General features: G+C 39.3%; 3 protein-coding genes across 6 annotated transcripts in view; 2 read left to right on the forward strand and 1 right to left on the reverse strand.

Moving 5' to 3' along the window:
• Positions 1-728: 728 nt before the first annotated feature.
• LOC143217461 (uncharacterized) lies at positions 729-6613 on the forward strand. Its single transcript, XM_076441774.1, has 3 exons — positions 729-1005; positions 1917-4972; positions 5208-6613. Exons 1-3 carry the CDS (start codon positions 988-990, stop codon positions 5365-5367), a joined length of 3234 nt encoding a protein of 1077 aa, XP_076297889.1. The 5' UTR covers positions 729-987; the 3' UTR covers positions 5368-6613.
• A 284-nt stretch (positions 6614-6897) lies between these two features.
• LOC143217467 (smad nuclear-interacting protein 1) lies at positions 6898-9110 on the forward strand. The gene is made up of 3 exons (XM_076441784.1): positions 6898-7057; positions 7147-8096; positions 8178-9110. The coding sequence occupies exon 2, from the start codon at positions 7227-7229 to the stop codon at positions 8094-8096; it is 870 nt and encodes a 289-aa protein (XP_076297899.1). The 5' UTR covers positions 6898-7057; positions 7147-7226; the 3' UTR covers positions 8178-9110.
• The window catches only part of Sev (receptor protein-tyrosine kinase sevenless), a 51232-nt gene continuing 43840 nt past the window's right edge, over positions 9108-16499 (reverse strand). For 2 of the 4 annotated variants that reach the window (XM_076441773.1, XM_076441769.1), the window contains exons 15-21: positions 15065-16473; positions 14376-14798; positions 14048-14271; positions 13506-13976; positions 12530-12893; positions 11306-11359; positions 9108-11184 (exon numbers count right to left, since the gene is read on the reverse strand). In XM_076441773.1, coding sequence (XP_076297888.1) covers positions 10316-11184; positions 11306-11359; positions 12530-12893; positions 13506-13976; positions 14048-14271; positions 14376-14798; positions 15065-16473 — 3814 coding nt within the window. In that variant the 3' untranslated portion in view covers positions 9108-10315. The remainder of the gene's footprint in view (positions 11185-11305; positions 11360-12529; positions 12894-13505; positions 13977-14047; positions 14272-14375; positions 14799-15064; positions 16474-16499) is intronic. The other 2 variants (XM_076441770.1, XM_076441771.1) reach the window with 2 other exon arrangements.

Genomic DNA, 16499 nt, shown 5'->3' on the forward strand with positions numbered 1-16499 from the left:
GAACTTGCTAGAAAAGTCCGTTTTCGGTACGTCGAGAGAGAATTTGCGACATCGTTGTTTGTCGACGAATGGAAGCTAACAGAAGCGTTTAAAGAAACAATTAAATATATAATCTGTAATCTATATGTATCGCGGTAAAAGCGAGCAATAATGTATCGATACCGGTGTCTGCAAGAATTTGCTTATCGCCGTGGAAGAAAGGTCATTATACACGCAGGAAATGATTCGTTCGTAAGAAATTATTCGCTCGGAACCGCCGTGAGGCTTTAGCGAAAGTAATGATAAGTGCATTGGCGCGCTTGCACGTTTATTCGAGCGTGTGCGATCGTGGTCTCGATCACCTGCCTGCGTTGTTAAGTGTAAGGCGGTAGTCTTTCACCGAATAATTCGGTGGACGCATTCAGAGGACACGGCCTTCTCCTAGATGAAAGGTAGGTTTCGGTTTCGATAGGCCTTGGAGGTCAATGGAAAAGTAACGCTACGTTAATATAATCATCTTCCTTTCCTTTCGATCGGGAGTCCGATTTAAAGAAAGTCGCCGACGACTCCGCTCGTTTCCCCTTCCCGCTTGTGTCTCTTCGTGCTCGAACCTTGTCGTTTTTTTTTTGTTTGAAACAACCACGTCTCTGTATGTCCTGTACGCTGCAGGTTTAAACGTTGGTTCACGCTAGCCGCGAAGTGTACGTAGCCACTAGCCAGAGAAAGGTGCCCCACCGTATTCGATATTAGAGAGGAGCTTCTTGAAGAGTCTGGTGGTGGTGGCATCAGGTAGGGAGAAACGGGCCTCTGGGCCCAATCTGTCCTCAGTTCCCATGCGAAGCTCCCTCCATTCAATATCGTTCAGTACATGCCCGGTCCTGTGGATATCATGTTGCTTACCGCGAGTTAACCACCCCTTCGGTAGAGCTAACACGTGAAGTCGGTGTAGTGTGACTATAAAGATCGCGAAGAAAGGAGGCTGTTCCATCGACGAATCAAGATTACACCATGCGTTTCCTTGAACTGGTAATTATAACGAGAAAAAGGAAAAAGAAAAGAACGCAAGTCTGGCGTCGTTCCCGGTGATCGGTGAAACTCTCGGTAGTGTCGTGTTAACAAAAATGACTAGTCCATTTAGGAGAACGCGCTCGCTTTACTTTCATCGTAATAAGCGCGTCTCGTCTCGTCTCGTCTCGTCTCATAGTTACGGGAAACATTCGACGCGGTTCTATCATTTGTAATCAGTCAGCGTATCGCCCTCGACTACTTAGCGAGGGAAAGTATATCAAATTAACGATGCGTTTATGTATGTTTAGCAAATTAGCCGAAGTGTACGAATTTGAAAAATGTAAACGAAATCGCAGCAACGGCGACGGTATAGTTCGCACGAATTTAATATTAACATCACGTAAATAAACTGCGTTGCGATCGCGTTCGCTGGAGGCGAGTTTTCTTTTTGTTCGAGGAATATTAAGAAGTCCCTGCTTTAGGAGAGTCACCGAATTCTCGAGGTGAAACGCGCACGCCGTGAATCTAAAACCTAAATTTTCTCTCGTTCTCTTCGTCCGCCGCTATGCGAAGCGGGCAGCCAAGAAATTTCTGTTCTGTTCCCTCAATTTAAACGCGAAAAACATCCGATATCCGATGCGTGTCATCCGTAACTCGGTCTCGCCATATCGGGAACACGATCGCTGCTGAGAATCGCTTATCAGGGTACCAGTAACTGTCCATTCGGCGACGCTAGAATACCAATCGATTTGGCCGCTTAAGGCCTTGCAGGATGTTTCTTCTCGTTATTAATCGGGTCACTCGGTTACCCACGCGCAACAGATCTTTCTACGAATGCGTTTTACGCCGGCATCTACGCGGAACCTTCTCCCCTTACGATTAGTTGATATAGCCTCACGCGAAACTTCGACGTGGTTTCACAATTTCAGATTATCGTAGCAACCTTGGTTGTCGCAACCATTGCCAAAGATGACGCTTCAAAAAGCCGGGATAAGAGACAACAAGTTGCATTTTATCCAAGACGAGGAGCTAGGCCGCCACCTTATGCAGTGCAAATGGAACCGATCGTTCAATATTCTCAAAGAGATCCACTCTACAATCCCTTGGCGAGCTCGAAGAGCGACGATCTGTACGAAGAAGGCCCGTTAAACTATTACCCTACAGAACCGGAACCGATTATTGAGATTATCATCAAAGAATCGAACGAATCTTTGCCTACGCCTGTACCACCCCCTCCGCCTCCGACCCCGAGACCTACTAAGGAACCTATACAGGTATTTTACGTGAAATACGAGAAAAAGAAGGGTTACGGGGACAAGACTCGTGTCGTTTACGACCCGCCCGTACCCGCGCTGACACCTGTTGAAGAACACGAGGTGATCAAGCCCGATAACCCGGCGCCTTACCCAGAAGAACCTGTTCACACAGCAACACCGGCACCGTCAGAACCGTCTACGACTTTAAGAGCAATTATTCGGCCGGACAGTGAAGTGTACCATTCCGGTTCTAGCGGGATCCGCGTCACCTTTGGCACGGATCAGGTGCCGCCAAACAATCATAATAAACGCAGCGATTTGGAAACACCTCCTACTCAACATTCAAAACCAGCTGCTACACCTCCCGGTTCTCCGAAAAGACAGCATGGTCCGTACCAACCGATTCAACCAGTGCATCAAAGAGTGCCGTCGGCGTTTCCACAACAAAGGATCGCTAATTCGTTCCCACAACAAACACTGCATCAGCCACCTCAGCAACCACCTCTAAACTTTTTGCAACAACAGCCTGCATTCCCACCTCCGCCGCCGCAGACGAGAAACCCGTTGCCAAGACCCCAACGGCTGCCTATTACGATACAAGGCTTGCCGGAAGTACAGCAACGTGCACCGTTCAGTGGGTTCAATGGGCCACCTCATCGTGTGAGTATTAATCATCCGCAACAACCAGGATTTCCTCCTACTCTCTCGGTTTCACATCAGAGTGTACAGATACAAAGTCAACCGATACCGACAAACCAGGGTAATCATTTCAACGTGGATCAGCAACAACCTGTACAGCAACAGCAGCCGCAACAACAACAGCCCTTGCCTATTTATAAACAGCAAGAATTGGAGAAGCAAAGATATCATGAGCAACGTCGTCAGCAAGATTTACTGAAGCATCGTGAACATCAAAGGCAACACGAACAGCAGAGGCTTCAAGAGCATCAGAGATTTTTAGAACAACAGAGGCAAACGGAACAACAAAGACACGTGGATCAGCACAGACAAATAGAACAACAAAGATTGCTAGAGCAGCAAAGACATCAAGAGCAGCTAAGGCAACAAGATCATCAGAGGTTGCAGGAACAGCAGAGAATACAGGAGCAACAAAGGGTGCAAGAACAACAAAGGATACAGGAACAACAGAGAATACAAGAGCAACAGAGAGTACAAGAGCAACAAAGGCTACAAGATCAACAAAGATTACAGGAGCAACAACGATTGCAAGAACAACGTAGAAGGAAGCAAGAACAAGAGCAGAAAGTATTACAAGAGCAACAGTACCGCGCACAGTTGAAGTACAATCAACCGCAACCGGTACCGGGTATACCGCAAATAGCGGTTCAGCCTCAGATTCAGAAACCTGGTGGAGAAATATTCAAAGCTGTCCCAAAACTAGAGCAACATTATGCGATTCGAGAGAATCCGCTACATCCTGGCCCCTTCCCTCCTAATCCTATAATCCAGCCAACGGGATTTCCGGAACCATCGCAGAACCAGTATGGCTCTCTTCAATCGCCGAGTCCGACGCCAGAAAGTCAACCTTTAATAAGAAATCCACAGCATCAATTTATAAATGACCAACAGCAACATTTAAACACGAAACAACAGATCTTCCAAAATCAACAGCAAGGATTTTTCTCGCAGAATTTACAAAATTCCCAGCAACTGCGGCAACAGGCGCAACCGCAGCAACAACGATTCCCATCGTCATCACAGAGATCGTCGATCTGGGCACGACCATCCGTGTCATTAAATCCTTCCCAAAAGATTTACGCAACACCGGTAACCAACACGGAAGATTTCAATGCGATATCTACAATTAGACCATTCATCTCGAGCACGACACCTACTACCACCGTTACTACTACTACAACGACTACGACGACCGAAGCACCAACGACAACTACCGTTTCTCCAAAGAATGAAGCCAGAATTAGGGAGAACATCGCGAATCTGCCGGATGAGGTACCGGATGATATAAGAGAGCAGTTGTTGAGTTCTGGTATTTTGGGCAACGCCGACATACAAATACTGGATTATGACAAGGTCGGCGACATACCGATCGAGAAACTACCGCCAGAGGCCCTGGCGAATTTCTACGGCGCCGGAGGGGCTTCCGCGGTAGCTGCCAGTGAACCGGTACCGGCGATCATCAAGAAACCCAAAACGGCAGACTCGTCCGACTCTTCCGCGACCTCCTCCTCGTCCGTTTCTTCAACCGTTTTGGCGAAGAAGACGGCTACCAGCAGCTCGACTAAGTTCGAGCAGGCCACTTTGCGCCCGGGAGGCGTGGAGATGAAAGTAGTACGCTTCGATCCGAATACGGAGCAAGGCCAGGCGCTCGCGGATCAGCACATACGCGATGATGCTACCAGGTTGAATCCCGTAACCGTAGGATCTAGAGACGAGGCTCAATATAATCGTTATCTACCACTCAAAGTGAGTGGCGCGTCTTTCCCTATCCCCGATGTGCCTCAACTAAACGGTCGGAAAATTTCCAGCGTGGTTGTATTAGCGCCCGTTGATTATAACTTTCAAGAGGAGAAGGAGATCGAGTCGAGGCAGGGTAGACGGGCCAGCGACGTACAAGCAGTCAAGTTTCTCGCTGGGGAGACTTTGAAGCAATTGGTGAAAAAGCCAACCGCGGAGAACTACAAGAAGTGGTTGGAACAAGAGAGTCGTACGGAGCCGCAGAAGCAGTCAGTGGTTCTCCTGGTAACCATGTAAGTGGTGGTCGCTATGCCATAACTAATTACCCTTACCCGCTCGTTTACCTCCGTTCGCTTTAAATGGTATGTGCAATCATTCTTTAATGAGCCATATTCTCTTCTATCGCGATACTTCCCGACGCTTTAATCAGCTTCCGCATGTGCCTGTTTATGGTAATAGCCAACGGGATCGATAAACTTCACTTTCTTCGACTAGTCTTAAAGCGACAATGTCCTGTCGATGTTGCAGGCCGAAAGACGTTGACCAAGGCGAGAAGGAGATCTTCATGTACGACGTCGTCTCACAATCCGTCAGCAAATTGTCCGGTGATTTGTCTTCAGCCTTCGTGGATGCTGCTGAAAGCAATTCTGACAGTAACTTCGACGACTCGAATTTCACATCGCACTAAGTTGCACCATACGAACGAGCTCTATCGCTATGGTACACCATAGTAGACATACACTTAACAAACGAAGAATACATCTTTAGAGTGCCAAGCCTGGATATAGAATATGAAATGTTTTGTCATCCTACATGATACCCTAAGATTACAACGAACGCGAAAAAAGGTTTAAGAGAGGTAAAGGACATAAAAACACAACTCTACCATTTGTAGATATTTTAATTATGTATTATTATGTATATATTGATTTTCTACGTTTTTTTTTTATACAAAATAAATGCAATCTTTTTGTACGATTAAATCATTTCCTTTGACACCCAGGGTAAATCGTTTTAAAATCTTGCTGTGTACAAAGTATATCGAAAATCGTGGTACAAGCTGAAATTTTATGTCATAATTTATTACTGATAAAATAAATTGAAAATATAGAACACATTTTTTTCAATCAAGATCTCGTTTCGTTTATTTATTTGCTGAGAACGCGCGCGCATAGCTAACTCTTGACATCGCCCGCTCTAGCGATTACGTCGCCCCGGACAAAAAGAATATTTTTTAAATAAAGGTACATATTTTTTATATTTTCAATAAATATCAAATCATTTTATTTAAATTTTAATAAAACCAAATTTTCTATTAATTATTGGGTATTTAACACATCAATATTATTCTCACACTTAAGGGTTGCCCGCCCCTAGAGTGGGCCCTGCTCTTGACTATATTATAGGTGTAAAACTAACGAGAGATTACTCTTTGTAAGATAAAATACTTCAAACGCATAAAGTAACATTTTTTGGTGATCACAGTTTCGAAAAAGAATGTAATTTTATTTTGTCGAGACTTAGCCATGCAAGTATAAAAGTGCTAATTGAATTTAAATATTTTCTACAATTTTTCTTTACTTTCTTATGTACATTGACTTCTTCTTATTTGCTCCTTCTGTAACCTGTGCAATCGGGAACATTTAAGTGCGCGTGTACTCAACAAACTTTCAAATGTAATTTTCTAGCAAACAAGAATTCCAATAAAAAATTACACTTTGTACTTGCAATTTTTATTCCTAAAAACTGTTTTAAAAGTTTTGAAATTGTATAGTAACTCAATGTAGTTTACAACTTCATTTATACATTCAACATTCGGCAATAAATTGAATTGACTAATATATATATAAATAAACTTAATTGATGTAAGTATACATTATGCTCGCTTTATGTATATATATATAAGATTAAAGGTGATTGAAAAGAAGGCTTTAATTTTATTTTTATACAATGATATACACAAATTATTATAACGACCAGAAGTAGGTGAAACTTAAAGCAGAGGAAAGAAAAAGAATTTAAGTAGACTAATTATAATATATTGGTTTTGGCTTATCTAAATCGTTCAAGATAGGAAGAAATTTATATTTGCACTCATTTCTTGCAACTAATACAAAAAATTTTAATTCAGCATGAAGATCCTTAATCTAATAATGATTCTATCTATAATTATCCATTCAAGTATACTTACATACATATTATAGTTCCATATTTAATTAAAAAATTTGCATACATATATATGTCTTCCGTTGCCTTCTATTCAGCACACAGCACAGCAGCACTCATGTTTGTATGACGCGCTCGAGCTCGAGTGAAGTGTTTAGTGCTTCGAAGAAAGTTTGACGTATAAACAGGCACGGCAATAACTATTAACTGACGTAAGCATTAAATACATACTTTCCTACTTTCGTTACATTAATAAATTTCACGTATTTTGTACTTGCGTTTCAAACAAGCTATTTCGTAGGTGTTATAGGTTATGGTGTGTTGGCGTCACGTCGCATCAAAATATTGAAAATATAATCTTGCTGGCGTTTCTACATATCGATGCATCGTGATAGATCGCAACGTGAACGGGATAGGGAATATAGGGACAGTCGACATGATCATCCAAGGAGAGACGATGACAGGCAAAATGGTAGGAGACGGTATGAAAGATCGCCTGTAAGAAGAGAAGAACCTCGCGCAAGGCATAGAGATTTCAACGAGAAGGTTAGAAAGTATAGAGATACGAATGAATATAACAGAAGGCACGACGAGACAAACAGAGAAAGAAGAAGTCATTTCGAGGAGGTCAAAGTTAAGAAAGAACCTTCACCCGAATGGGGTAAATCTACGGCGAAAACAGAATCTAAACCAAAGTCACAGGATAAGGATAAACCAAACTTTGAACTGTCGGGTAAACTCACAGAAGATGCGAATACTGTGAATGGGATAGTGATTAAATATTCAGAGCCAGCAGATGCTAGAAAACCTAAACGTCGCTGGAGACTATATCCCTTTAAGGGAGAAAAAGCATTACCCACATTGTATGTTCATAGACAATCAGCGTATCTCATGGGTAGAGATCGTAAAATTGCAGATATTCCTTTAGATCATCCTTCGTGTTCGAAGCAGCATGCAGTGTTACAATATCGTTTAGTATCTTTCCAAAAAGAGGGAGGTGGCGAAGGAAGGAGAATTCGCCCATATCTCATAGATTTAGAATCGGCCAATGGTACATTTGTAAATAATGTAAAGTTAGAACCAAGACGCTACCATGAACTATTAGAGAGAGATGTGTTGCGGTTCGGATTTAGTTCAAGAGAATATGTTTTATTACATGAACACAGCAAAGATGATTCTCTAGACGACGATGTTCCCCTTAATACAGCTGTTACATCTGCTAATAATACTTCCACAATTACCACAACATAGGTAATGTACTTTATGACTTACAAATATTTACCAATGTTTACAACTGTTTGAAATATTACATGAACATATTTTTTATTTTAGGACCTGTTTCTTGTAAAATAATAATCTTCAAAATTAAGACTAATAATTAAGAAATCTATAAGTAATATTTTAAATACATTAAGTATTAATGTTACCATTTAGGATGGGATATAAAACTTTCCCATAATTTCGTTTAAATTATACAGGGTGTTTCGTAAATGGTGGGTAAAACTTTAGGAATAGATTCCTAATGCTTAGAGAAGACAAAAAAGTTACATGGGTCTGGAAATGATTAGTTTCTGAGTTATTAAAGTTTTCGTGCCACAATTCTCGTCGCATCGTCTTAGAGGAAATGTTCGATATGTCCACCTCAGTATGTTTCAACGTTCTTCACACGCGTACGGTAAAGTGTTCGTGTATACATGAAATAGAAAAGTATGTATGATCCCATCGATCTGATTCGTTGGGTCTGTCGAACGTGTTGTCCGTTTGTCAGCGTTGAAGTTGTCGGAGCGTGGTGGTTGTAAGTAATCGGCCGGTTCGGTTCTGACCTGTGCGCGTTTTTTGTCTGCTATAACAACGTTTTCAGGTATACCGCCAGTGGTCGGGCGCAACCCGCCCGGTAACAAGAATAATACACCTCGATAACATAAACATAGACCGGCGATCACTTCAAAAACATTGTTGATGCCTTTAAACGGGCCTTTAAGACGATGTGACGAGAATTGAGGCACAAAAACTTTAATAATATAACTTTCTTTTCTTCTCTAAGCATTAGGAATCTATTCCTAAAGTTCTGCCCACCATTTACGAAACACCCTGTATAATGTGAGAAGTTGCAGGAATCCTTGAATATATAGCGTTAATCATAATACACCCTTTAGCTTAGCAAAGGTTGCATATTATTGCAGAACAAATTTCCACAGTTTAAGTTTACATTTGTGAATATTAGCATCGAAATTGATTGTAATAAACAACTTCTAATGAAATACACTGCAGTTTATTTATTTACATTTGAAATTTTATTTAGTCCATACTTGGATAGAAAATGTCGTATGTCATATGTAGATTTATGTGAGCTGATAGGTATTTGCATGTCTATATTAATTTATGCATATCAAATATACAAAATCCTTACAATGGTTGTCATCGCAGTAATAAATTCTTAATACAACAAAATATATTTACAAGGTTCGGTGTATGGTTTAAAAATTACAAAATTTTAAAGGAACTAACAATACGCAGATTGTATAGCAGATATACCTTTAAATAGGAAGACTATAAAATATTTGTCAAATTATCTTACCGCTTTATAACTTAATATCAGACATCGTTCAAAGTCGTATATGTACTTCTCAAATACATAAAAACTTTTATGAGATATATATATATAAACAATTTAATTCTTTTGTGACATAATAGTATCAAAATATTTTCAAAAAGTATGTATTTAGGTGTACTATCACTCTTACTACTAATTTGGTCTATCAATTCTGTGTATTTAGATGCTTATAATATCATTTTAATACTTTTGTGGAAAACATATTACGAATGCAGTTAAAAAAATATCAATTTTATATTAATAAAATATGTACAATACCTCCCAAACATTTTCGTTTGTAATATATTAATGTTTGAACTTGACTGTATCAATTTCAAACATTATCAGTCCATTCATACAAAGTTCAATATAATTGAAAACTTTTATCCTTAATTGTACTGTCTTGATAAGTATTATTTGATTTACATATAAAACTTAACGAACCCTTATATAACATGAATATCAATTTCAGTGTTATATTTTATAATATATTACATCACCGAATATGAAATTTGTACAATGAACAGTAAGACTTTAATCATATTTTCCGATCATTAAATAAATACATTATTTTCAATAACAAATTTAAATTTATGTCGGATTATTCTAAAATCCCCATATAATACTCTAGAACTATTCTTATTTCTTAGATGGTAAACAACAAGTCTATGGTTATTCATTAATGTACTTATATTAAAACATTTTCTGCCATGACTTACATAAAATGGGGGCTTCAAGTATTAAAAATTAAATATGTACACACGTTATTATGGCAGTTTAAAGCTATGGAACTTCACACACGTTTTCAGTTTTCATGTAGCTAAAGACATGATTGTCGAAACAACTGTATTTCTTTTATTCTTTAACAACAACAGCTTCACGACCCATTTACCCTAACAGCATCTGTGTTGATGTTTGTGTATGTAACAATATTATTACTGTCTTCTACTGGAGTTTGTCTTAATAAATTCAATAACGCACTATTTATCACCAACGGAATATTAGCTTTACCGTTCTGTAAATTAGAATGAGTCCTTTGAATTTTTGGCAATGTATTTTTTGTAATACTACTATCGTTTAACGTAGATTCTCCGTTACCACCCATGACACTGTTTTTTAATGGAAGAACATTTTGTGAGCTAATTAACGACGAGCTGGGTCGTGTAGGCGGGGCTAAACTGATATTTGAACTTAATGAACTGGAACTTCTACCCTCTAAACTTATTTCTGAGCCTCGTCGCTCAGTCGTACTCCTTGTATTTCTTCTGTGATCAGTTAAAGAGGTAAAAGAGTCCCTTTTCAAAATTGCTTTAATAGTGGGATTAGTTAATTTTGAACTATCTAAAGTATTACATTTCTCAGTCATACTTGTAATCGATGCTCTCTTACGTTCTGGTAAGTTTAAACTTGACACCGAAGACCTCTTATCGCACCTTTTTGCCGAGTGCTCTTTATCTTCAGTCAACGATTCTTTCTGCTCTTGTAAAGAGTCAGAATGTATACTATCCTTTAAATCTGTGTTTGTGTTAGCTTTATTCACATTACCCAAATTTTGATCAGAAATATGAATTGATCTAGGCACTTCGTATCCGCTGGTTGAATTTTCTCTTAAGATAATGTCTTCATTGTCTGCTAGTAGTTCTAAGTATTTCGGTATTTCTCCCGATTGTGTACCGTTATGAGAATTCTGAAGGAATGGCTGCATATCTCGACTGCCTTCTGAACTACTGGACTTCCATGAGTTTCCTGAGGAAATTGACGATTACGTTATTTCTTTATTCTTATAAAAAGTGTTTTTATTTGTGAGATGTAATGAAATTGAAAAAGAAAAAGCAGCATAGGTGGATGAGCTTCACAGAGAACCTACCTGAATTATTATGATTTTGATTCTCGTCAGCAAAGTAAGCCATGTTAGACACGCCTGCAAGCATGAGCCATGCAATGATAAATATGTATTCAAGCAAATTGTTAAATTTGTATATTCAACACATTTTGATGATGATGCATCACGATAGATAGGGAAACTGTGAATGTATTTGGTATGAGTTCTCTCCGATTGGTTTCACAATCACTACGGCTACTACCTAATAAACTGCATGTTTGATATTTACATGCTATTCATTATGTTTAGATCGTTATAAATCAACTGACAATGTCGGACAATGTCAATGAATTTATTAAACTGAGCCGTTCAGCGTTTATAAGTAAGACCAGTAATTATACAGGGTGGGCCGGAAATCGTAGTACAGTCGGGCAGGGGATGATTCTACATATAAAAGACTAAGAAAAAAATTCGGTATAACATTTTTTTATCCGAAGCTTTAAATTTTCGGGAAAATCGAGTTTGAAAATGCAGCGAATACGCGTGCTATTGCATAGGAATCGTCTGACGCGTCTGACCATGATCAACCAGTTCTATTTCGTGAATATACTAAAGCACGTCAAACGAAAAATTAAAAAACGAATTCGATTTCCGGCCCACCCTGTATAGACAGCGGATCTTCACGTAAAATAAAAATTTTGTACCTGAATTGCAACAAACTGGAGTGAAACAGAGTTTATTTTCTGTCTTAATATGTTGGAAAGAACATAATAGTATTTTAAAATTCTTCTAATGTTTCTACTGTCTTAAATTCCACCTACTCCTTTTTGTAACAAATACATAAAATCCGCTGTCCACCAATAACAATAATAATAGAATATATATATTGATGATTGAGCTCTTTTTATTATTTTTCTATCACATTATTCTTGTTTTGCTCTAAAATCGGAAAGAATTCATGTTTGTATCCAGTATGTGTTTGGTAAAGCTTATCTCGTGACATATGAAAGTAAGTAGCATTTAATAAATAAGTTGAAACTTGAATAGAGATATCTGTATGACTATGATTGAAGTATTGCATGATGAAGCAGCTCATGTTCACTTGTGAGTTCGGAAATTGAATTTGTACTAAAGATATGATTGACAAACATAAAAATTTGCATGTATTATTTAACAGCAAAATGTAATTGTATTTTAAAAGATATATAGTTCATGCCAATAAGTTCGTGTAATGCATGTGTATTATATATACGTATAATCTACACTTACCTCTTCTTGCTAAATAATGGCCAGCATGTACAGGAATCAATGGAGCATCCTCTATAGTACTTCGATGACTAACTATGTTTTCAAGGCAAACTTTAAAACTTGGTCTAGCATCAGCGGCACTCCAACAATGCAACATTAACTGATGCAAAGCAGGTGGACAGTTCAAAGGTTTAGGTAATCTACCACCTGCACGCACATGATGCAACACTTCAAGGTTTGTTCTGGCAGGATATGGTTGTTGCCCTAAGGATGTAATCTCCCACATTAATACACCAAATGCCCATACATCACTTTGAGATGTGAATACTCCATCCACCAAAGATTCAGGAGCCATCCAACGAACAGGTAACAACCCCTCTCCCTCCTAGAAAACCATTCAATGTAAGTTACAATAGTCACAATAGGACTACAATTAGATATTTCAAAGGAACATATCAAACCTGTGCATGCAGATTTTAATGAAATTTAAATGAGAGGTAGCTATTGTTAAGAGAAATACACGTTTCATTGACAATCGCCCATATTGAAGGCATAAAACGAATTCTCAAAGGGTTGAACAACATCTTTTTAAACAGTGTAAGTAATGATCAAAGTTGTAATTATGATGCTTCTACTGGTTATTAAAGACATTGTGAAAGTGTATGATACTTGTTAAAATATGTGCTACAATATTTCTTTTTGTACAACATAAGAGAGAAGGTTACACAAGCAAATGAATTCGTTTTTTAATTTTACATACGACTAGAAATTTGATTTGAACTAATTCAATAATAAGTAAAAGAGACTCTTTCTATATACCCTCTAGTTCTCGAGATATTTAAGATACATAGATATGAAAACAATATAATTTTAACCCAAAACTTTCTGGTATTTTGTCACCCATTCAATGTTATATAAATTTCGTTATAATTTGCGTGTTCAGATTCGGCTGTACCTTTATAGCGCGTTTAGCAATTAGTTATAAACATATACATACTTTTCTATAATAATCGTTCTTATAAATATCTCTTGCGAGTCCGAAATCGCCAATTTTGACTACTCGGTTTTCCCTATCCCTGGCAGAGACCAAACAGTTCCTGCATGCAAGATCCCTATGTACAAAATGAAGTTCTTCGAGATAACGGCATCCTCTTGCAACGTCTTCGCACATGGCTAACAAATCTTGCAGACGCAAAGCGTGCGGGTCTGTGGGTTGCAACGATCGACTTGCTCTTAAATAACTTAATAAATCTCCGGCTTCCATTAGCTCCAATACTAATAGCGGTGGATCTGTGTCCAAACATACTCCAAGGAGTCGGAGCACATGTTTGTGACGAAAATGACTCATCAGTCTCGCTTCTTGAAGAAATTCGGTTTTCTCCTGCGCCGATGCTCCCTTTCGGAGTGTTTTGATCGCGACCGGAGTGATTCCTGGTCTTTCCAAATCTTTCGCGTTACCTTGAAACACCTAGGAGATTGTTCGTGATATTAATACAAACGATAACGGTAAATTTTTGATTGAATATTCATCTTACATACCTCACCGAAGGCTCCACTTCCCAAGAATTTAGCCAATGTAATTTGTTCCCTTCTAATTTTAGGAAGAGTAGAGTCATCGGGATCGTTTTGCAATGTGGATGCGTAAAGAGCGTTGGATTGAACGAAGTTTCCGCGAGGTATTTCTCGAAGGGTGGCTAGCTCCACGTCGCTCACTAACGGTGGTAAAACTGCTTTCTTGTCTTCCTTGCGTTGCCGATACACTGCTGAATTGCAAGATTTGTTTTCTATATTTCTAACTTTAACAAAGTTTCAAGGCTAACTTTTCAAAGTTTAACAAAATGTATTAATGTCTTGATCGTATACTTACGGCAAAGGAAATAACAGAAGCAAATTAGCATTATAGTAATAACAGGAACGCTGAGACCCAATACTAAACCCAGATGTTGTTGCGCGGCCAGTATACCACCGGTGGTCTCTGTTAAATCAATGATCGGGCTGGATCTACTCCACGCACCGTATCCGTACGCGTTTTTCGCCTGAATCCGAAACCGATATTTATCATCCATATCGCCGGTGATTATCCAGTAATTGTCCGTTCCATTATAATACAGCTTCCAGCTGGCGTTTTCGTTCGAATCGATTTGTTCGTTGATTTCGTTCACTTTCATACCCTCCACACGGTACACAGTGATTTGGGAACCATGAGCTTGTGCAGGCTCCCAGTTCAATTGGTAGACGGAATTACGAAGTTTCGTCACCGTGGGCATACCAGGAGCACTTGGTACATCGCCTGTTTAGCAAACATTGTAAAATTATACTAATAAAATGGCAATAATTACACTGTTCAATATGATACATCTTAAGACACTTCGACTAAAATCCTCTCGACTAAAATAACATAGTTTATTAATATTATATTGTTAATAGATAAACATATTTAGCAGTTCATTTATATCCATATATCTGCAGTTTATTATTCTTAGTAACGAAAGATCGTATGCACAATCCAAGTAGGCGATGAATAGCGTTACGAGAAAGAAATTAAAGTCAACGTACCTAATGTTTGAAACGTGAATCTTTCATCCCACACGAAGTCCTTTTTGCAACTTGGATACCTCAAAAGTAAGCGAAACTTGTATGAAGTACGAGGTTGCAACTTGTCAATGAAATATATCACTTTGTCTTTCTCGACTTTCGAATTGTTCGCAATCTGCCAGTTCTCTACGGCAACGTCTTTGTACTCTATAGTGTATTTGATCGTCAAGTTGACGGTAGGCGACCATGATACATACATACTGTTTACGGTGGCATTGATCTGCGTCAAGTTATTAGGCTCTGGGAACATTTTCACTTCTTTGTCTGGACTCTGACTATAAACATCGGGACTTAAACCCAAGTGGACAGGATATGCGCGGACGAATACCAAATATTCCTGGCCTGGCAACCATGGTTCTAACATGGTGAAGAACCTACCGTCGGCAGTGCTTTCGGGATTCTTGATCAATTGCTCTCCCTTTTGCCGTGCTCCGTTGTTCAGCCGGACTAATCGCCAGTGTACCTCGTATCGAACTGCCTCGGCGTTTAGTATCTTCGGTGGCATCCAATACACAATAGCCAAGGTCGGCGTTAGAGCTTGAATCGTTACATTCTCAGGAGCCGAGGGAGTGCCGGCTCCAGTTCTCAAGACTACACCGGAGCCGAACTCCAAGCCCGTCGATTCTAAATCAGCATAATAGTTACTTAATGCTAAAGTCAATCTATATTTCGTGAAAGGCTTCAGATTCTTTATCGTGTATTCTTTCTCGTAAGTCTGCAGCTTCGCTCTGTCGCTATCCTCGCATTTTGTAGGCTCGTTGTCCAGACATTGAGACACGTGTATCGTGTACAAAGTTGTTGGTAGATTGTATTTTTCGCAACCAATATGGGGAACTGGTTGGGGAAGTCTCACGGTAATGGTCTTTCCTGTTTTATAGATCTCTTTCACGTTGTAGGACACCTGACGGGGTATTAGACAGTTCGTGGTTGGGTACGGTTGTAAAGATTTCCCTAATGCCTTGATGCTCCTTACGGCTGGCAGGTAATTCTGTAAAATGTTCCGATCATCAGGATATTCCTTGTCCATACAATAAATTTGTCCCTCTTCCAAATTCGACCAGTATAGGTTCTTTTTGTCCACGGTCAGAGACGTTGGTGGCAGTCCCTTGTTGAAGTCAGCGCTCACTACCATGCTACACGTACAACCGTTAATATCGGCGATGTTTAAGTGTCCTTCTAGAGAGATCCAATACATGACTGGTTTTTCGAACGTGGTACTATCGATTGTCATCACGGGAATCACCGATGGTCTGTATGGACAAGAGCAGTCTTCCATGTGATTGAAGAAGGGTTGATCCGCTTTCCCGTTTAAGTCTGATTGCATTATCACTCCTCTGTCGTTTTTCGTCAGCTCAATCCAATATAAGGATCTGTAACGATACATATACGATTATTA

The sequence above is a fragment of the Lasioglossum baleicum genome, chromosome 17 (assembly GCF_051020765.1).
Source record: "Lasioglossum baleicum chromosome 17, iyLasBale1, whole genome shotgun sequence".
NCBI lineage: Eukaryota > Metazoa > Arthropoda > Insecta > Hymenoptera > Halictidae > Lasioglossum > Lasioglossum baleicum.